The sequence below is a fragment of the Perca fluviatilis genome, chromosome 13, assembly GCF_010015445.1.
Source record: "Perca fluviatilis chromosome 13, GENO_Pfluv_1.0, whole genome shotgun sequence".
Classification (NCBI taxonomy): domain Eukaryota; kingdom Metazoa; phylum Chordata; class Actinopteri; order Perciformes; family Percidae; genus Perca; species Perca fluviatilis.
Genome location: NC_053124.1, coordinates 16,666,873 through 16,689,114, shown reverse-complemented (window position 1 = coordinate 16,689,114; position 22,242 = coordinate 16,666,873). Strand labels below are relative to the sequence as shown.

Here is a 22,242-nt window from a genome sequence, read left to right as displayed (position 1 = left end):
GAAACACAGTGGTGGAGGGTTTTTTGGAAGTCCTATCTTTAGTTGAGACCAAACAGTTTTTTAACCACATCTAGTCATCCTGTTTCATCTTATTTGATATCATTTAAGAAACCATCAGTATTGTTTATTTTCCCTGATTCACACACATGCAACGTTAGCCTACAACGTTTTGGTAGGATCATAAAGAATTATTTCTATAGGTAGGATATTTGTGTTTGTGCCTGGATCAACAACAACGGAACAAAGGTGCGTTAAAACTGCTCTTCTATTGCTGGGGCAGTGGCTATAATTTTGAGACGGAATAGCCACTACATGCCACCACATGCAAAACACTCAACTATACAAAGATGAATGATATTTTTCTTCTGCCTTTACATTTTTATTATTCGTTTTAGTATTTTTCTACTTTTCCAAAGGCTCATGTGAGGAAACTTCAGGTGTTTTGTGCTTCAAGCTAAATATCATACTGTATGTGTGCATTTTACAGCATATAACATTTCCAGGTACACCAAACAAAAAAAGTAATGAAAAACAAATCATGGCATTTGAGCCAATTCAGTATAGTTGTGTGACTGATATTGACTTAATAAATTAACCTAAATAGAAATAGCTTTACAGCAGGCCTGAAGTTTTACCCTATTTTATACAGTCTGATTTTACCACAGATTGGAGCTTTAGCTTTTATTATAAAATATCATACGATATTATTCGTGTTATTTCCATCCCTGGCACTGGCAACTATTAATTAACAGTCATCCGAAATTCTTCCCACTGCACTCTTGTCTCGCTCTCTTCGCTGTCTCTCTCATTCTCGCTCGCTCTGTTTCAGTCTTCAGTAAACTACTGTTCCCATAGTTCCACAGGTGTAAAGTGAGGCCAGCTACGGGTGCCCGGATGGCTTTAACAGTCAGGCACGTTGGAGAGGTACAGCGGAGACTGGGGCGCACGAGAGACAGAGAGCTGGAATTGCAGGGGCAGAGACGCACGGGCGCACGGTCGATTTTCGCCTCCCGCATACTGGGGAGTCCCGTGTCTGTCACCAAAACCAGAGCACGGGGCTCAAGCGCGGTTATGTCAGCACCTTAATTGGGAGCAATACTGTGAACCAACGTCCCTGCTCACCATTTTTTTTTTTTTTTCCTCCTTTTGTGTTTTTGCTTTCCCATCTTTGTGGGTGCAGATACTGATGTGAGCCAGAGGAGCGGTTTTTCCATTAAGCCGCACGAGACGGTGACGCGCGACGGCAGGAGGAGACAACGTTTACATTGATGTGGGAGGGCGATCGTCCTCCGACACGGGGAGCCCAAATGAAGGGGACATGCTGCGCGCTGACGGCTGCAGCCGTTAAGGCAACGGCTCCGTGACCCGGGAGAGGAGAGGAGCGAAGCACCGTCACCGACAACCGGCCAGCCAGCGTTGACACCGCAACAGCTTCAGCAGCCAGCGCGAGCCCCCAGACTCTCTCTTTCCTTTGGTGAGTGCGTGCAGGCTACAGCGTCTTGTGTACACAACAACAAAAATTTGCTTACTGTCCGCTCAGCCAGTTGTGCTGCGCACCTCTGGCTACGTTTCCGTTTGAGTCTTTTTTACATTAACCACATCGGTGCCGCTGACGGACGGAGCCCTGCATTCGAGCTTCTGGGTCATCTGGGTTTTACTGTGGGCATGCAGCGTGTTTGGTGAGGTCTTAAATAATGATTTTCATACACACACGCACGCACAAATAATGTGGTTGAATGTGCGCACAATGAACTGTGTACCCCCACCTGTTTTATTTACAGGTGTATTTACAATCTTTTCACCTACTAGCCTCATTATCACTGACTTTCTATACAGTGTAGGCACACACACACACACACACACACACACATGTCTTGTTAATTTGCTGTCTCCATAGACTGTACCTCTGTTGGTGACTTTTATTATACTGAATTCACATGCCAGTGACAAATACCAGAGGTTTGACTGTGAGTCCAGCTCCTGAAGATGGACAGGTGTTTCTTTTACATATAAACAGGAGACACCAAGAGTCCCGTCCATCCGTCCATCCGTCCATCTGTCCAGCCCTGGGGTTTCCATCCTGGCAGCCAAGCCCCCTGAGTTGTCAGGGCAGTTAGGCAGGACACAGCAGCAGCACATCCTGCAGTGGCAGCAGGGCCGGTGTGCTGGAGAGACATGGCGTACTCATGGTGGTGATTATCAGCTCTTGTCTGTGAAGGGGGGTGGGGGTGACAAAGGAAGAAAGAGTGCTTGGGAAACTGAAGGAGAGAAGAGGGAGAGAGGATGAGAGGGAGAGAGAAGTCAATGTCGGTGTCTGGGCAGTGACAGTTCGTTATTTAAGGGCCCCTCAGAGATGTGCACAGGCTGCCCTAGTGCAGGTGCTGTTAGAATGCAGAGTGATGCTCTGTCTGTAAATCTGTCTGTCTGCCTGTCTCGCATTCAGTCAGTCTCACTCTCTCAGTTTCTGGTTAAAGCAGCAACTGAGAGAGTGTGGTTCTCTTATTGGCAGGTCCACTTGGACATGATGAATAATTTCAACCTTCTGAATGCTGGAATGAAAAGGAAATGGCCTTACCTTGGCATGCAGCCGCTTTCTGTCTGACTTGTCTTGAGTGCATGGCCCTGTGTGTGTGTGTGTGTGTGTGTGTGTGTGTGTGTGTGTGTGTGTGTGTGTGTGTGTGTGTGTGTGTGTGTGTGTGTGTGTGTGTGTGTGTGTGTGTGTGTGTGTGTGTGTGTGTGTGTGTGTGTGTGTGTGTGTGTGTGTGTGTGTGTGTGTGTGTGTGTGTGTGTGTGTGTGTGTGTGTGTGTGTGTGTGTGTGTGTGTGTGTGTGTGTGTGTGTGTGTGTGTGTGTGTGTGTGTGTGTGTGTGTGTGTGTGTGTGTGTGTGTGTGTGTGTGTGTGTGTGTGTGTGTGTGTGTGTGTGTGTGTGTCAAACAGAATGTGAACATATAACAGCTTAGGCCTATTGTGCTTCCTACCTGTGTGAGCTGGGCTAGTTGTCATAGCAACGGCCTTGTAGCTCCGTTGATGTTTCTCCTGTCCTCATTGGCAGGGTCAGTGCACCTAACACACCACATCTCGTCTCAAAGCTGTGTGTGTTTTTTGTGTGTAAGCATGCATGTACTTCCATGTGTAAGTACGTGTGTGTATGTGCTGTGTAAGTACCTTTTGTTTGCTCCTTGCTGCAGTTCGTAGGTGTGTGGGTTGATGGCAGTGACAAGCCTGTGTGTGTGTGTGTGTGTGTGTGTGTGTGTGTGTGTGTGTGTGTGTGTGTGTGTGTGTGTGTGTGTGTGTGTGTGTGTGTGTGTGTGTGTGTGTGTGTGTGTGTGTGTGTGTGTGTGTGTGTGTGTGTGTGTGTGTGTGTGTGTGTGTGTGTGTGTGTTGCAGTGTCACAAAGATACACCCTGCCGATATGACAGCCAACAGCTCATCCAATCACCTGTTTTCTCTCTCTGCCTATCAGCATGTGAGGTTGCTGTAGTCAGATGTCCTCTTGATATGGAGGTCGTCATGGAGATGGAGAAGACAGAGTGGACACATATTCATATATGCACACCACACACACACACACACACACACACACACACACACACACACACACACACACACGCAGACACATGAAACCTTGATGTGTACAGTATATGTACTGACTTCCATTAATTTCGTGGTGTTTTGGGAAGTTTTTAGTTATATTCAGGATGGTGCAACCTGTTGAATGGGTGAACAGGTGTTTAGGAGAGTGGCACTTGATTGATGCATCAGGTCAAAAAATGAAGTGGATTAGCTAAAGAAACAAAATCAGTTATTAAAGCTCTTTGTGGTGTTATAATGTATCATTGTATCATTGTACCACACAAACCTTACTCAAATCTAAATCAGAAAGTTATCCTATTAGAGATTGAGTTTGTTCAAATGCTGATTCTCCAAAAACAATCTCAGGCTTCTCCTTACAACTACAAAGCATCTAATTTCAGGAATTTGTCTTCTAGCTGTGCGCAAGATTTGTCAAATAAAACAAAGAGTTGGTTACAGGTGTTTTGTGGAAGTCAGATGAAGATCATTCAGGCACTCCCCTTTGAACTCAACAACAGATACATTACTGCCATTTAGGAAACGTAAATTTACGCCAGTGTTATGAATCAGTCAGGCCAATACTACTCAGCACTTGAAAAGCCTCCCAAAATACATGAGGAATTGATTTTTAGGGCACACGTTCACCTAAACAATCTATTCATATTGACAAAATCTGGTTGGTTAGAGCTTACACTCTTTATTCAGAAGATGGCTTCAAGCGTAATATTTGGATGCAAATAATATGAATGTTTCTTCTGCTCTTGTTTCCAAATCAGATATGTTATACTGTACTGCAAGGTTTCCATGGTCTGCTGTTAAAAAAACGTCTTTACATCCAATAAGAACTCTTATTATAATATTAAGTAATTGGACATTTTAGGAATATTCTACAACTTTTACTATTTTCCACTATGCAACAAGCTATAGTACTGGATAAAATTATTAGTCATTACTTTGTCCTTGGAGTGAAGGGTCCTGTCTTTCACGACTCCTATTAATCTAATCGTCACCTGAAGTGAAATAGCTTTAGTCACAGTCAGGTAAACATTCACCTCCCACACACACACACACACACACACACACACACACACACACACACACACACACACACACACACACACACACACACACACACACACACACACACACACATCTGCACCCACACACACAGCAACCATTTAGCATTAGTGTAAGCAGTGTTTGTATGCTCGTTTCTGTCAGCTCCCACACGATACATTCATAAAACGGCTCCTCCGCGCCAAAGCCACTGACTCAATAAAAGGCATCTCCCTTTCTCTTTTATCTCGCCTCCTTTGCTTTTTAACCCCTTTGCCCCCACCCCCATGTATCTGTCCTTTAGGCAGCCCCTTCTTCTTTTTCTTCTTCTTCCACTCCTTCCCTCCCACCTTTCCTATATGCCCCCCTCACCTACCTCCTCATTTTCCTCATTCTCCTTGTCTCCTTCACTCCCCCACACACACACACACACAAGGCTGGTTTCAGCCGGTTTGAGTCCGACAGTGGAGAGGAAGCTTCGACCTCTCACCTCCAGAGGATGGAGGGAGGGAGACAAGAGGAGAGGGATGATGGAGGGCAGTGGGATGGAGGGGGTTGGAGGGGGGTGAAATTGCAAGAGGCGAGGGAGAGGTCAAAGAACAGGAGGGATTTGCGAAGAAAGAGGGAGAGGAGAGCTGGGGGAAGGGACAGAAAGAAAGAGAGAGGACAGAGGGGTCAGAAAGGAAAAGGAGTGATAAATGAAGGGACAGTGGCAAGATGGAAGGACAAGGAGGGAGAGCTGGAGCGCAGGAGAGGATGAGAAGGAGAGAAAGACATAGTGTGAAGCTGCTGTGTACCTCCCTAACAAGCTGGACAGAATCAGCTCAATTATTAAAGAGGAGCGAGAGATGGGGAAAACACGCAGACACACAGACGTACACACACATCACTCGATTTTTGGCACACACCACATACTCGCTGTCTCTCACACACACACACACACACACACACACACACACACACACACACACACACACACACACACACCTATCTGCAGATCAACATACTTACACATGTACAGTGTGTCTGATTTCTTATGCCCATATGTCAGCGTGTTAGAGTTATCTTCGTTTTTAGCGGTGTGTGAGTGTGCATATAGATGTATCTGGGTATGTGTGTTAAAAACAGTGAGTCAGAGGATAAGCAGTGACTTGTTAGTGATTCTCCTCTACACCCCCGACCTCTACCCAATTTGGCTTCAGCACTGTCTCAACGTTCCACCAGCGTGGCTTCAATGTCGTCCCATCAATATGAACAGATAATCAGAGCACTAAGGGGTCTGTCTATAAATCCCCGCTGTTAATATAGTTTTCACCCTCTTCCATTTCTATCTTCTCTCTCTCCCTCCCTTCCTCTCTTCCTCTTCCTCTCTTGCCCGTTCCACCCTTGTTTCTAGTTATCTTTCTTCTTTCCCTTTTCCCTCCTTCTCTGAGGAAGTGTATGCCCCCAAGGGACGAAAAGATTCGCTACCTTCCAGGAGAGAAAGAGATTGTGTGCCTCTTTGTGTGTGTGAATGTGTGTCCTCAACATGTGTGTGTGTGTGTGTGTGTGCGTGAGAGTAAGAACACACACTTCCTGAGACAGAAAGGGAGAGAGAGGCAGGGATGAGCAAGTGAAGAGCGAGTGAGAGAGTGAAAGCAGGAGGCTGTGGAGGGGGAGGAGAGAGAAAGAGATAAGAGAGAAAGACAGAGAGTAGTCGGGGAGAAGGGGGAAGATGGATGAATGTACTGCGCACTGAGTGTGTGTGTGTGTGTGTGTGTGTGTGTGTGTGAGTGAGAGAGAGAGATGGTCGAGAGATGCAGGTAGACAGAGAGGAAAGGAAGGGTTTCTTATCCTCTCAGCAGAAGTCATAATTTCTTAGAGCGTGCACAGATGTGTGTTTGTGTGCATGCCTTATTGTGTTTGTGTGTGAGAGTGTTACTTCATTCAGGCTTGAGGCCAAGAATCAGAGAGGTACAGTTGTGTAGCCTCAGTGTGTATTGTGAGCAGCATTCGTGTGTCTGTGTGTGCTTTAAACGGTATTTATGTTGAGGCTGTGGCTGATGAGCTGTCAGTACCTACAGTTGGAATGTTCACAAGGCGGCCATTGTTGTTCAAACAGCCAGCAGCCTTCTCCTTGGCAACGGGCGCTGCAGCAGCGTCTCCCACAGCAACTGTGGAACAGGAGTATGGAGGGAAGAGGAGGAGTCAGAAAGTCAGGACAGAGGAGCAGCACAGAGGCCCCTCTCCAAAATACTGGCCTCAAGGTTTGAGTGTGTCGGGGTCCAAGCATCTGGTTTGTGTGTCCTCTGTGTGTGAGGTAGATATGCGTGACTGTGCTTATGTGTCTCGGTATGTGTGGTTTTTAAGTCCGTCTGTGAGTTCTCGCCAGCGTGAATACGTGCAGTGTGCGTCAGTGTGAGCGTGCATCTTTGCTCGCACTTGTGTGTTTCTCCCTATTTGTGTGTACATGTCAGCTCAGTGTGTTTGTGCACCTGTGTGAACTTTAAGTGGGAGCGTTTCTGTGTGTGCACCTAGGTGGTTGGTTTCATCTTCCTGTATTTGCATGTGTTTTTGTGTGTTTGCAGACGTATCCCTGCGTATCTGTAATCCCATATGTGTTTTTGAGTGCACACATGTGCACACTCCTAGCTGTTCCCAGCTGGCGTGGATGATCACATGACCTGACTGAGGGGCGGCCATCAGCAGCGCCAGGAAACTGCCTGCAGGAGAGGAGAGAGTGAGAGAAAGAGAGAGGAGCGAAAGAGAGAGTATCAGGCTGAGTTTAAGATGAGGGAGGGGTGTTGGGGAGTGGGAGCGTGTGTTGTGGGAGAGAAACTAGGGGTGGGAGGTGTGGGTGGGTGGGTGCTAGAGAGATGAGAGAGGGAACAGTGAGGAAGAGAAGTGAGGAGGGGGGTGAAGGAGGAAGAGGAAGGGGTAATACAGTCCTCCTAGTCTTAAAATAACTACACCATGTATGTTCCTGCAGAAACAACAGAAGAGAGACTGTCAGATGGGGGTGGGGGGGTCCTGGTTTTGTGTTGACTAGTGTTTTGAGCTACTTCTCCAGTCCCCCTTGTGCATCCTTGGCTGAGCCGCCACTGTATCTGGTCTGTGTGAAGTCTGTTTACGTTAGTTCTGTGCGTGTGTGTCTGTCTGTCTGTCTGTTCGTCTGTCTGCCTTTTTGTTTGTCTGCACATATGGTTTATGTTTTGCACTCTGTTCATTTATATGCTTTGTGTGCGTGTTTGTTGCATGTGTGCGTACACATGCTTGCTCTTGGCAGGAGATACAGCACGCACACTGATGATGGAGATCATTAGGAATTTCCTGCAGCTGGGGAGATGCAGGGGGGGGCAGGACGGGTGGGATGTGAGTGGGTTAGAAAGAGAGGAGAGGTCAGAGTGACGGAGAGTGTGAGTGAATGGGGGAGAGGGAGGGGGTTGAGGGTCTGTATGTAAGTGTTTGAGTTGGACAGTCTCTGTTTGACTGACGTGAGAGTGTATCGAGCTGCAGCCCATCGCCCAAAGTTCAACTCTGTTTTTGTAGGTTGCTGGTGGTAATTTGTGTGCAAGCATGTCGGCCCCAGTAGTGCGATATATGTGTATAACATTCCTCGCCCCCTTTGGCACACTTACACACACCTCAAGCTCTCAAAAACCCCAGGTCTGTTGAATTTGGATGTGCTGGAATTCTCACTGTTCGGTGTTACTGCCTATTGGGCTACAATACACTGCAGTCAAGGCAAAACCTTATAACTTCACCTATTTTGATAGGTTATTTTTCATATAGTTGAATTAAAACTCTGCACTGTTTGGCTGGGTATTGAGAAAAATATTGAAAACTTTTTTCCCACAGTGGGAATCAGTTGGGAGATCAGTTTAAGATTATGTATAGGCACTGTTTAGTTTGTGCTAATGTTAAATGATTTTGTGTTCTGTGATGCTGCTGATGTTGAATAAAGTTAGTTTTTTATCACATCAATATGCATTAGAAATACATTTCCATTTAATTTTTCACACTCAGAGACCTATAATTCATGTATAAGTATTTTATTTGATTACTACACAAAGTAAGTGTTTACAGTTCAGTGGCCACTTTAAAGGGATGCTGCACAGTATAATGTCATGTAATGTGTAATGTTTTATTGACAAAGTAAGACAGACATTTATTATGTGGAATACGACATGACACACTTGTTTCCACATCGTCTTTCACTGAAAACAACGCACGAGTCAAAAACAGTTGGTCATCATGTTGTTAAACAGTTTTGTTGATTGTCTTTTGCATTATTTTTCTCTCATTCATTTTTTTTTATTAAAACTTGTGCATTGTTGTGTGTTGTATGTAGGTTTGAGGCTGTTGGGGATGAAGATTGAGGTTGAATCAGAGTTGAGGTGGTGTGGAAGAACGAGAGGCTGACGGTAGTTGAGTTTCTACACGGTGTCACTCAGTCTCTGTGGACCCCCCTCCCCACCTCTTTTTCTCTCTTGGCCTCACATACACTCTCTCCATCTCTCTGTTTCATCCCCTCTTCTTCTTATCTGTCTGAACCTCTCTGTGGAGCTTCCCCCTCCTCCCCCCACCACCTCTCTCTCACTACCTCTTTCTCTCTCCCCTCCATGTCCCCCTCCCTTACACCCCCCCCATGCTGTTTCAGTGCTGCTGCCTGTCTCTTAGCAACAACTGCACACCCGTTAGAGCTCAGTGAGTGCTTTTACAAACACACCCAGGAAGACACTGACACACACACACACACACACACACATACATACACACACACACACACACACACACACACATGCGAGTGCGAGCACAAACACATCCACGCACACGCCGGGTCTAGTTCCTCATTGAGGGTTGCTGCTGGCAGGCCTGTGAGTCTGCAAGCCTTTGTGGCAGTAAGATAGATGGAAAGAGAATAGATATGCTGTACAGATACCATGTACAGAATGATTGTTCCTCTCAGACTATGCACAACAGGGCAACTGCCCAAACTGAAACATTACAAGTTCTCGTCTCTGATTTCACACTGGCATGTGCGCACATACACACACTCTGAAGCGTGTTGTGCTGTTAATACCTTTCCTGTACCAAGCACAAAAAACTTTTTATGTGCAGATGAGAAATATGCATAATAAAACATTTTCAAACAGAATAGTCATATGAGAGCTGCTCTTTGTGAAACAGATTCAACAGATCATCATGGGGGAGAAGTGCTCACCATCGGCTGTTTTCACAGACCACAATACTACGCCACTGTATGTTCTAAAGCCCCACAGCCATTCACAGTAAAATGCACCAAAAAGCATTTGCTACGTATGACGGTGAATATATTGGAATGGCAGCTGATGGATGCCAGGAGTGTTTGCTTAAACAATGAATCATAGTGGGAGCGTTTGATTGGCTGGCATCTAAGCTTTGTCAGAATGCCCCCTGCCAAGCACAGTAGAGGGATATTTGCATGTGTGTCTTTGTTTTGTGTGTGATCATGCATTACTATATATGTGTGCGTGTGTGTGTGACATGCATGTCTTTATGTGCAAATGCGATGTGTGAGTGTGTGGGAGGATGAAGCTGTGGGGGCATATTTGCATGTGTCTTTGTGTGTTTGTGAGTGATAGTGTGTGCATCTATGTGTAAGCACATGTGCAGCAATGTTTAATTAAAGCATGTGTTCTTCTCCTTCTCTCATACACCGGTCAGATGGAGCCTTAATTAGAGAATGCTGTTAATAAGATGAGAGAGAAAGTGAGAACGATAATGGGAGAGAAGCGAAGCAAGGAGGCAGCACTGGGCACAGGAGGGAGTGGGTGAGGGGGTTAAAGAAAGTATGGTGTGTGTGTGTGTGTGTGTGTGTGTGTCTGTGTGTGTGTTTATCTCCATGTGTCTTTGTCCTAGTTGTGTCATTCCTTAGAGTAGCAGAATGTTGAGGTTGGTCTGCTCCATGTGTCCAGCCCTAAACTCTGCTACAGCAAAACTCTCACACTCCTCCTTCTCTTCCTCAACTGTTCCTCCTCTCGCCTCCTTCAACTTTTTCTCCCTCCACCTAAATCTGTCTGCCTCTGTCTACCCCTCCACTTACCATCCTTTCTCCATATCAGTCACGTCTTACACCTTCCTGCACTTCTCCTGTCTCTCGCCCTCTCTCATACTTTCTCACACATTCACGCACTTATTTGTGTCTTTCCCTCTCGCTCTCTGTCCTTCTCCCTCCCTCCTAATCAGAGCCATATGTTGGAGAGAGAGAGATCTGAGGATGGACAACGCAATCCTTGTGTTGTATGTGCAGTGTGGTACAGTGTTGGAGCCATCCATGCGTGTATATGCGTGCCAGTGTGGCACACATGCTTGTATTTGTGTTTGAATATGTGCATGCGTGAAGTCACGTGTGAGTCTGATAGCACGTGTGGTCCAGATTTCGTAAGACTTGTGTGTGTTCTGGCAGTCTGTACTTCCATTTCTCCTCCGCTCTGGGTTTCTATAATCCCTCTATCGTTCCTGTCTTTCTGTCACCTTCATCTCTCCATCCCCTCAACACCTCTATTCATCACCTCTCTGCTTCCCCCTGGTGGTTGCGATTATTCACACATTCTCATTCTTGTTGCACCCTCCAAGTCTAGTGCTTTGTAATGCATTTCAATAGTTTCAATGAAATGTGGCATGCAGTGTGAGTATGTGTGCTTTTCAACACTACTCAATTGCTTTTTATAATTTTGTGTATTTTTGCAACATGTAAATCTACTCACTCAAAAATGGTGAGATTGAAAAATGTGTCACAACTCACTCAATCCCACACACAATACCTGAGTCTGTTCATCATCATATAGTGATGCTCCTCCAATAGAATATATAAAGTGGCACTGGCTTATGTGTACCTACAATCTGCTGGTTCACATCGAAATGAAATACTAGAGTTTAAAAATGTATATTGCAAGTCATCCTCCAAAAAAATAGCGTCTGATGTGAGATGGTGCAACCCTCACCAAAATACTGATTCTAGTCTGGTCTGAAGCATGCTGTGACATCATGTACTAATCTCTTATTCTCTTTTTCTTCCTGCTCCACCCTCCTTCTCACTCCTTACTTTTTCTTTTCCCCACTCACCGTTTCTCACCCCTTCTTCAACTCTCTGTTCCTTTGTCTGTCTGTCTGTCTGTCTGTCTGTCTGTCTCTCCCTGTAGTAACAATGGGCAAAAGACAGGAGCAGAGGGGAGAGAGAGAGAGAAGTATTTGAGCTCTCCTCTGCAGTATTGATGACCCAATGAAAAAGCAACCGATTGAGCAGATTATGAATGGTAAATCTAATGTTGTCATGCTGCTGTGTGGGTGGCACGGTTAATAGAATAGAGTGCATTACGAATTAGGTGTATGGCCCATTGCCAAAAATTCTATCACACAACCGCAATTTCATCTGTGCTGAACATTTTTATATGTATAGTGTTTAATGCCTTACAATGACCAATATATTTAGCGGCAAGAAGTTTAGATGAAATGTCTCAAATGCAACAAGAAAATGTTAACATCCAGTTGATAATATTATAATATAAAATTATTGATAATATTGTTTTTATTTCTGTCTTCAGGTCATTGAAGAATCTTGTCTGTTGTTAGAGGAAGACAGCTACAAAGAAGAAACACTTCCCACAGTACCAGCAAGACTGTCCACTGAATGAGTGGCTTGTCAGATCACCTACATTCACGCCAAACTGGGGCTCCAGTGGGCTTTGGTGGGACAAAGAAAAAAGTGTGTGTGGGGGAGCTGGAGGAGCTGACAGGGCCTGAGCTCTGGACCAGGGAGCTCGGGTTTCAGGAGGGGTCCCAGTATCCCTCTAACGATGGACTGGCACCGGTGACCTCCGACCACTTTCCGTCCTCTCCTTCCTCCCTGGCCAACGGTCTCCATCTACAGAAAAGGCTGGGGCTCAGCACCTGCCAGCGCAGGCAGACGGAAACTCAAAACAAACGCACATAGACCCAGATGTGCATGCACAGGTTGTTTCACACGCACACATGGATAATTGTGGACACATGGATTTCAACCCACATACGGGTTCCGTAGGGCCCGAACACTCCAGAACTCTCACACCAGAGGCCATACACACAACCTCACCTCAACCCCTGTCTTTGGCACTTGGCAATCATCCTGCCTCCTCTAACCAGTGGTCAGCCCCAGTGCTCACTGCGGAGACAGACAATCCCTCAACCTTTTGTCCAGTTCCTATTGGTCCAACCCCAAACGCAGACTCCTCCCCTCTACCTGTGGAGGCAGAGAAGAAGTATGCACTCAGAAGCTCTGGACGTCCCCGCTTCCCCTGTCACTTGCGCAAATCCTCCCGCCTCCGCCGAAGCATAGAGGATGGGGAGAAGAGAGCAGGGAGGGAGAGGGGAGGAGAGGGGGATGGTGACGTATTGGAGAAGATCTGGAGGGTTAAAGAGGAGGAAGTGGCCGTTGGAGAGAATGAAGAGCATTCGTCTGTGGAGGCTGTTCTCCCCACAGCTCCCTGCCCTACAGACATTGCTCTTGCTCTAACTGTACCCAAACCTGCTCCTAAAGCTATCCCTAAACCTGGGCCCAGACTTGGGCATAAACCTGGACCTAAATCCAGGTCTAGACCCACACCGAAATCTGTCCATAAAGCAGCTCCTAAAAGTGTGAAACAGCGTCAGGCAGCCCAGTCCATAGTTCATCGTGCCCCACCTCATCTCCCATTTGCCAACACATCCACCATTGCTGCATCTCTGCAAACTGTGAAGCAGGAACCTGTTGCGGAGTTGGGGGTATCTCCTCCTAATAACCGGAGACGTGGGCGCTTTGTAGGCGTAAGTAAATTTATAGTTACATATCATTGTAGTTGCTCCTTGACATAAGGGACTGTTCGTTATTTATTTAAGGGGCCACCGGAGGAGTTTTGGGACCTTTAGTCAAAATAGACATGACCCTCCCCTCGCCAGTAATAATTTTTCTATGACCCTCTAAAATGATTTGGAAAAAAGGCATGACCCTCCTCAACAATTTCAATACCTTCTGTACTGGTTTGTGCTTGACAAAGATATACGGATTTCCACTGTTTTTTTTACAGCAATGACATACATAACTAAACCTCTGCTTTCTCATCTGACGCATCATACTCCTCTATTATGGTGTGGTGGCCATTTCAGTAGATTTACTCACTAACATTGTTGTGGAAAAACAATAAGCATGGAAAATAAATGCACACTTCCTGCATTACTGCATTACTTCAAATACTAAGTTACTCTTCTAGTAAACTAGTATTCACATGAAATAAAACAATAAAACATTGAGACCATTCAGCAAAGGACACTGGGTAACATTCAACAACACACAAACTGGTTGCTATGGACTCGTCAATAGGCAGTCCCTCCAGAAAAACGCGATTATGCGGCCGCATAATTCAATGCATAATTAGCCAGAGTCCGCATATTTATGCGGGGGCCGCATTTTTTCAAATACGCTGATTTCCGTGCAAAATATGCTGGGGCTTGCATGATTTCATAATCCCCGCATTTTAGTCACATAGTCACATATATCTTAGCCAAAAGCTGAAAAATATTGCGTTTACTTCACACAAGAGCAGCCATTTTCCCCCTGTTGCCATGGAAACATTATGAAGTGACATAATTACGCGACATAATTACGTGACGTGAACATCATCGAAAAGCAGGGTGTTGGGGAACCACTTTTTTTTCTCTTTTTCATCAAACCGCAGTTTTTGCAAGTTCCCGCAATGTCATCGCATAAAATTGCATAAATATCCCGCATATTCCATCGCATTTTTTAAGAAAAACGTGCCGCATAATCAAGGATTTTTGCCCGCAACAATCACAAAAAAACTCAAAATTTTTCTGGAAGGACTGACTATGCTTCCTCCACTTCGCCGTTTAAACAAAGTGGAATAAATGTAAGTCCAAATCTACACAAAACCCACAATCAATTAGTAAGCTGACATCAAATGTGGCATTTAGGAAACCTTTATTGCAACCTTGTAGGTTGTCGTAGGATGTCCAGACTAGTGCAACAGTAATTTTCGTTTTTTGCGTCCTGCTGCTCGCATTGTCAGCCAGGAAATATTTTTTTACTAAAGCAGTATATGAAATCAGATGTATTACCTACCACCATTTAATTGTTTTGAGTTATTTAGCTAGATATTTATAAAATATCTGGTCATGCCAGACATTTTTTAAACAATGCAATTATCCGTTTCAGCCACCAGGGGGGCAGTGCTCCCCCTGCCCCACAGCAAACTCATGGGTCAGACCATAGACTGTATATGGGTCAGACCCATCTGGTAGCGAAGGAGGGCCGAGACTGAGGGCTACATGGAAAAATATGCACCAAACAAGCCACTTTGAAATTTTGCTGTTTCTATGAATACAAAAGTTGGGTGACCCTCCCTCCCCCCCTCTGGACTAAAAAATGTTGGATGACCCTCCCCTCAACAAAGAATAAAAAGACATGACCCTCCCCTATTTTCCTCCGGTGGTCCATTCCATAAATACCGAACGGTCCCTAACACACAATTTCATACCATGAATGAAATAGATGTTTACACAATTTGTAATGGCTTTGTAATGCCCATGTTTGATGTTCTTTGCTTTACAGGTGAGGAAGATTGTTGTCAAGGTAGCTCGCATTCCCGTCAGCCTTAGCCGCCGTCAAAAGAGCTACAAGATTTCCAATTTGGAGACAGTTACAGGGACAGAAAAAGGCAATGATGGCGGTCTAGAGGGCTCAGAGGTAGTTCGAGAGCCGACTGCACTTCTCCGAATGAAGAACAATGGGAAGAGTGTTATGGTGATGTTCCCTCCTGGAGAAATGCCTGTTATTCTCAAACGTAGGCGGGGACGACCACCTAAACAGGCTGTGCCAGGAATACCGGGAGAGCTTCCGAATGCAGGGAATGCTGGTGGTAATGGAGACCAGCCCAAGAAGCCCCAGAGGCGGCGGCGGACTAAACTCCCTTCTCCTTATCCATCCTATGTTAATGATACCAATGATGTGAAAACAGAGTATGGGGATGTTCTGTCCAAGCTAGCCTTTTTAAACCGCCAGCCCCCTGCCACTGGCCGCTGCTCTCCCCCACGTTGCTGGACACCCAGTGAGCCAGAAAGCTTTCATACTCCCTTGGAAAACCCTGGAATATCCACCATGCTCCACCGGCTCACTGGGTTTAGACGCCCCCGAGGTGGCAGAGGAGGGGGCGCTGGAAGAGGCGGAGGAGGAGCAGGGGGGATTGGGGGCAGTGAGCGCAATAAGAGCACCTTCAGTGACTTCTTTGAATCCATTGGCAAGAAGCGGAAACCGAGCCCCCTGTCTGAGCATGGATTACCTAGGAAAAGGGGAAAGGGTGTGGGTGGTAGGGGAGGGGGTATTGTAGGGACTGAGCCTGGGGGAGAGAAAATAGTCAGGAAGAGACGTGTGAGAAAAAATGGTGCATTTAAAGGGGATGGGGTGTCCATGGGGCAGGAGTGGCCCAATGGGGCAGGTGGCTGGGGGCAGGGGGGTATGGACAAGGAGAAAGGTTTGACTGGGTATCAGCTCTGTGGATCTTCAAGGGGGGGCTTTTCCTCATGTGAGGTTGGAAGGGGAGGTGCCTACAGCAGTTCAGGAGGAAGCAGAGGGGTTGGGCCAGTTGGGGAGGACTCACAAGGCCTGTTTGCTGGATATTTCCGGTCCCTCCTCGACTCAGATGATTCATCAGACCTGTTGGACATCTCCTCCTCACAGTCAGACCCCCGAAAAGCTTCATCCAACCCTGGGTATGAGCCATCCAGTCCAGCTGCGGGTCACAGCTGGTCACCCGCATTCCCCAAGTGGAGCTCCAAGGGTGCAAGTTCTGGGGTGGAGGGTTCAGCCCAGACACATTGCTCCTCAGTAAGGCCTCCATACAGCTATGGCAGCCTTGCCCAAACCTCCCCCACCACTTCTACCTATCACAAATCCACTCCTCCATCTCTCTCACACTCTCCTAGTTCTCCCCATCCATCCTCTTTTGGCCACTACTCCTCTGGCTACTCATCCTCTTCTCCTGCAGTGCCACAGAGATTATCAGATTGCAGCTTTGCATATGGATCTGGACCCAGCAGTGGCAAGGCCACCACTGTTGGTCAAATGGGTTATTCTAGCTACCAGGCAGCAGCCAGGCGAAGCTATGGTGGATATTCTGCAGCAGGTCATTCCTCCATGGTGCGGGGGGAGTCAACAGGACCCACATCACCAGGAGGAGGGTACATGTCTGTAGCCAAAAGTAGCCCCTTCAGCTCCTCCTCTCCAGAAGGTTACAAACAGTACAACTCCAATCAGTGGAGCTACAGGTAAATCACTTGTGCAGCCTGTCGTCATAAAAATACTCAAAAATTAATACAATGAATTCAAGAAAGTTCTGAGTGGCCTTTTCACACATAATCTGACTTGGTATAAAAGGGTTTTTAATGAATAATGGATTAAATGTTTTCTTAGTATTCAATTAGTTTTTACCAACTAATAAAAGTCTGGCCACAGCAGGATCAAAGGATCTTTTCTTTTCTTTTTTTTACCGTTGCACATAATTTCCTATTTTACCATTTATTTATTTTATTTATTCGGGACACCATTCACCATTCATGTCCACCATGTGCTGATTAACAGTTAACTCAGGGCTAAAATGTGCACTGTTTATCCAGCTAGGAATCTATAGTCAGAACCTGCATTAATAGTTTTCTCTTCAGGTTCCTCTTATTGATTGGTGAAATTGCAACACAGAGCAGGGAAAATTAAAATACCTGCACATAGTGCATACATATTCCTTAAGGGTGTTTGTGTGTTTTATAATGTGTGTTTCTTTTTCAGACAAGGTTATGGTAGCTGGTCAGACAGCTATGGACCTCAGTACCACGGCTACAGTGAATATGGCTCCAGTGAGTCCAAAGACATCTTGGATATCTCAAACTACACCCCCCAGAAGGCCAAGCGACAACCTTTTCCTGAAAGTCTATCAGAATCCTCCTCTGACTCTTCACATCTTGGCTCTGCAGCCACTGGTAGTGGACCTAGCTCCACATGCGGCACATACAAACTAAATGAGGCTGCTTCTGTAAGTGGAGAGGGTGTTCAATCAAGTCTGTCCAGCTTGGAGAAGCTGATGATGGATTGGCATGAGAGTGCTTCGGGGCCCTCGTATAACTGGAGCCAGAACGTCCTCTTCCAGGGCGGGGGAACCAGCAAACCCGGTCGCGGTCGAAGGAAACGTACTGAACCACAATCAGAAAAAGAAGGGGGTTCTGCTTTACACTCTGATTCCCCATCCAGTCCCTCCCCAACGCCTACTCATGGACCCAAGCGGGGAGGGGTTGGAGGGCGGGGCAGAGGGTCTAGAGGAGGCAGAGGGGGTTTGTCTCCATGTCAGAGAGAGCGGCCATCAGGAGCCAAAGGCAGGGGCAAGGCTGCCTCTACATCTGGAGCTGGAGGAGCAGTGACTGCTGCAGGTCCAGAGGGGTCTGGGTTGTTCCAGGAGGGGCTGGACTACTACAGTGGAGACAGTAGTAGTCTCTCTCCCCTGGCCACTCCCAATCCTGCACCATCTTCCAGCTACCTCCAGGACCCCTGTGAGTACCCCTCCCCCTATTCTGCCCACCCATCCACACCTTCCTCTGAGGAGCGATATCCAGCCTTATACCCTGGAGAGTCCTCTTCTTCCCTCTCACCCAGTGTCTCATCTCCCCCTTACCCTCCCAAGCCCACCCCTCCTCCACCCCAGTCTTACCACCCTGTCCCCTCCAGGACATTCTCCCCCTCCTGCTCTCCCTCACCACGGATAACACCCCACTGTGCCACCGCACTGAGTCCCTCACATCGCCCCCCTCCAAAAGACCCACAGTTCTCGCAGTATGACTCTCCCAGCTATTGCAGCTCCCCCTATTGGTACGGACAAACATCGCACAGTGGCAGCCCCAGCCCGCACTCTCACAGCACACACTCAAATACAGCCGTGCACACACACAGCAACCCACACTCAAGTCCTCATGGAAATACACATGGTAATCCACTCGCTAGCCCAAATGTGAACACACACACACACATGAACCCGACTCCCCATGACCCACACCATCACAATACACAGCCCCACGCAAGCCTGAGCTCACACACCCATTCCACCTCACTCCTCCAGAGCAACCCCCTGTCCCACTCAAACCCCCACACCAACAATCAACCCCACCACAATACACACACCAACCCTCACCTTCCCTCCCATACACACTCCAACCCCAGTACCAGCCTCCACTCCCACTCAACACCTGGGCTTTATGAGGAGTGCAGCCCTCCCTCGACCGTGCCCCCCCACAAGCGGGATCTGACCCCCCACACTATGAGCACAGGCCACCGCCAGGGCCCCTTGCCTCACTCCCCATACCCCAAACCTCCCCTGGACTCTTCACCCCATCAGGAGGACACTGGTGGCTTCTCCTTGTCCCACCAATCCTACCAGGGTATGGGACACCGCTACCCCTCCCAAGCAACTCAGGGAGGTGGGGTGCTGTGCCAGCTCCTTGACACAGCCAATGATGACAGCTTCAGCGTTACCAGCCTGTAATAGCAGGTACGTTTATTTAACCTTTGTACAAACAATAAGGCCATCCTAAAACTATAAGGTCCACCACTATATAAATAGAAATTTCCAGAGGAGTGTGTCTTATTACTGAGGATGACCATACTTTCGTTTTGAAAGCAGTTAATTAATTGATAATGATATGGACAATAAAAAGAAAAAAAGACTTCACGAATTAATAAAATTAATCCATCCATCAATAGACACACCAAATTGTGAAGTTGATCATTACTAGGTATTTATTGGATGATGAAGCACTATTAGTAATTGTTGTTTACAATTTGTTCATTGAATAGAAGTTCTAGGTGGATTGGAATGTGTTTTATGGTACCTTGTGTCTCAAAACATGTTCAAGTGAAAGTCCATGTAAACTCTTAAGTTGAAGTACAAATGTGTAAATAAAAAGTACAACAGCAATGACACCACAGTACACACGTTACTTACCATTACTTTTAGCACCAAATCAAATGTAAAAATGTCTTTGCTTACAGTAAAGTATATTTGCAAAGTTCTGTAAAATACTGTCAAGCATAGTATGATTTTCATTTTACGACGGTCAAAAATAACATAGTCTAATACTACTCTATCTCTCTTCATCTCTTTCTCTCTTTTTCTTTCAGGTGCATTCAATCCAAGCTTTTACAGAATTGCAAAGTTTTTTTTTCTTCTTTTTTGTTAAGGAGACTTATTTGTGAGAGGCTGTGAAATGAAGGGTGAGAATTTAGCTGCCAGCTTTGGACAGTAAAGCTTTTATTCTCCAGCATTGACAATCAAGATTAACTGCAATCACACGTACGCACGCACGCACACACACACACACACACACACACACACACACACACGCATGTGCAGATTAATTTACTACCTATACATGGACACATAAAATCACATGTGTACACTCACTCACACTCTATGCTGGAATGAGGGAATGGCCTAGAGGAGCTGACAGATGAATACCAGACACTGATGGACAGAGACAAACCTTCAAGTCCTGCTCTGATACACAGAGGACTGTTTCCCAGAAGTCTGTCTCTCGCCAAATATTTCTGATCCTGTTCTGTACATCTGCAATATGGACGATCACACCGCTCTCTCTTTCTGTTTCTTTCCTCTGTTCTCTCCTAACCTCTCCTCTTCTGCTAAACCAGCAACTGTGTTCTGCACTCGACCTACACCAACCCTGCATTTCTGTCTTGTGCCCTAACCTGAACCGCATCTGAGCCCAAATCAACTTTTTAAATACCACAAGCCTAGCAAATGTCCTGCTCTGTGCACTCCTTGTGTTGTGTCCCATAAGAGAAAAGTGGACTAAACCAGTTTCTGCTCTTGAAATACCAGCATCTGTACATACGACTCCAGCTCCAAGCCAGAGGCCTCCTCTTCACTCTGAGGGTCCGTCATCAACATGCCCTCCTCAGCGTTCTGCCATGGTTTCTCTGCTCTGCGGGGGGAGAGAGGACTGCAGCATGGAGAACCAACATCCTGTGTTTTGCTGTTTTAACTACAAGGGAAAGACATTGAAATCACAGAATGGCCCCAAAGAGACTCTTGTTTTCTGTGTGCGAATGTGAGGCAGAGGAGGGTGTGTTTGTGTGACTGCAGTAATGCATGTATTTGTGTGTATGTGTGCATTTATGTTTGTGTGAACGTGTGTGCGCCTGTGGGGTCAAAAGGAGTGAAGCTCCCCAGACACCAAAGTCTTGGTGGGGTCTCATTCTTTCTTTCACTCTCTCCCTTCTTTTTTCTGTGGTCTTGTGTTGTTTGGTGGTTTTTGTGATGAAAAAAATGTATATCTGTCTGTTACATATCATGTATGTATCTGAGGTGCAAAATATTTAAATACACATTCTGTTCTTGCCATTGGTAATCGTGTCTATAGCATGCTGTTCTGTAAGGGATTATGCAAGGTGTGAGCGTGTGTGTGGTTTTAGAGCCTCCCTAAGTATTGGGCTTTGCCCAGGCTGTCTGGGACTGTGAGCATGAGAGTTCAGTCAAGGACACAATTCGACAGGGAGTAAAGGGAGGGGAAGAGAGGAATGGATGGTGGGGAGGGGAGGATGTGTTGGAGGGGAAAGAAAAAAAAAACAGACAGAGGAAATCAGAAAAGAGTGTCAGAGGTTTTAAAGCCACTGAAACAAATGTACAAAAATGAGTGGTTTCAAAATTCCTCATCCAAATAAGGAAATGGCGTAACATCGTAAAGGCTGGCGGTACCAGAGAGCTGACAGGAAGGGACTCGTGTTCATTTGATGTCCTCACAGGGAAACTTGCTATAATAGAGCAAATTTTGTACATCTGCAGCTTGTGTGTGTGCGTGTGTGTGCGTGCCAGACAGACAGACAAACAGACAGAGAGAGAGAGTTAGAGAGAAAGAAAGCAGATGGGGGGAGTTTACTGGCTGCATATTGTGTACAGTTTGTCAACAGGCTGACTAAATAGACTCAGACATGGCCAAAGGAAATGTGTTTGCTGTGACATTCCACTTCATGGTGGAAGGGAACATGCACTGTCAACAACACTACATGACAGAGAGAAAGAGGGTGCAGAGCAACAGCTCTTTCAGACTTTTCTTTAGTGCTATACAGAATAACAGTATTTCATTTGAATACAACAATCAGCAGTAGAAGTATTCTGATATTTTACTTTAAGAAAGTGAAGAAACCACACATAATACTCTATTGCAAGTCCTATATCCTTTATAACAGTATGTATGCTATTATCCCCAAAATGTAGGTTAGGCTACTTAAGGCAAAGTAGGGGTATAGTGGGTTATATAACAGAATGCTCCCTGTCAGTTTTGTTGGGTTGTATCTTTTTATGGTAACTAATCATAGGTTTAGTATGTGTAAATGTGAATCTCCTAAGTAACTAGTAGGTGTAGCTGTCAAACAAATGTAGTGGAGTAAAAAGTACCTTCAACATTTCCCTCTGATATGGAGTGGAGTATAAGTAAAAACGACCTCAAAACTGTAGGCCACTTAAAATAAGCTACAGTAGCCTACTTAAGTAAAAGTAGCCCGCGAGACTA

The 22,242-nt window shown here is 46.1% G+C and overlaps 1 protein-coding gene and 1 long non-coding RNA gene across 3 annotated transcripts; both read left to right on the top strand.

Moving 5' to 3' along the window:
- The first annotated feature begins 36 nt into the window (after positions 1-36).
- Positions 37-11,876, top strand: LOC120571652. 2 transcript variants are annotated; one of them, XR_005641255.1, is made up of 4 exons: positions 37-246; positions 1,181-1,474; positions 8,960-9,032; positions 11,793-11,876. It is a non-coding gene; the product is annotated as an uncharacterized LOC120571652 (long non-coding RNA). The 2 variants fall into 2 exon arrangements; XR_005641254.1 differs by lacking the exon at positions 8,960-9,032.
- ahdc1 (AT hook, DNA binding motif, containing 1) lies at positions 11,875-21,081 on the top strand. Its single transcript, XM_039820709.1, is given in 6 exon segments — positions 11,875-11,906; positions 12,195-12,566; positions 12,569-13,431; positions 15,233-16,944; positions 17,459-19,205; positions 19,835-21,081. Coding segments are annotated over 4 exon segments (4,602 nt in total). The 5' UTR covers positions 11,875-11,906; positions 12,195-12,280; the 3' UTR covers positions 19,200-19,205; positions 19,835-21,081.
- Positions 21,082-22,242: the final 1,161 nt, after the last annotated feature.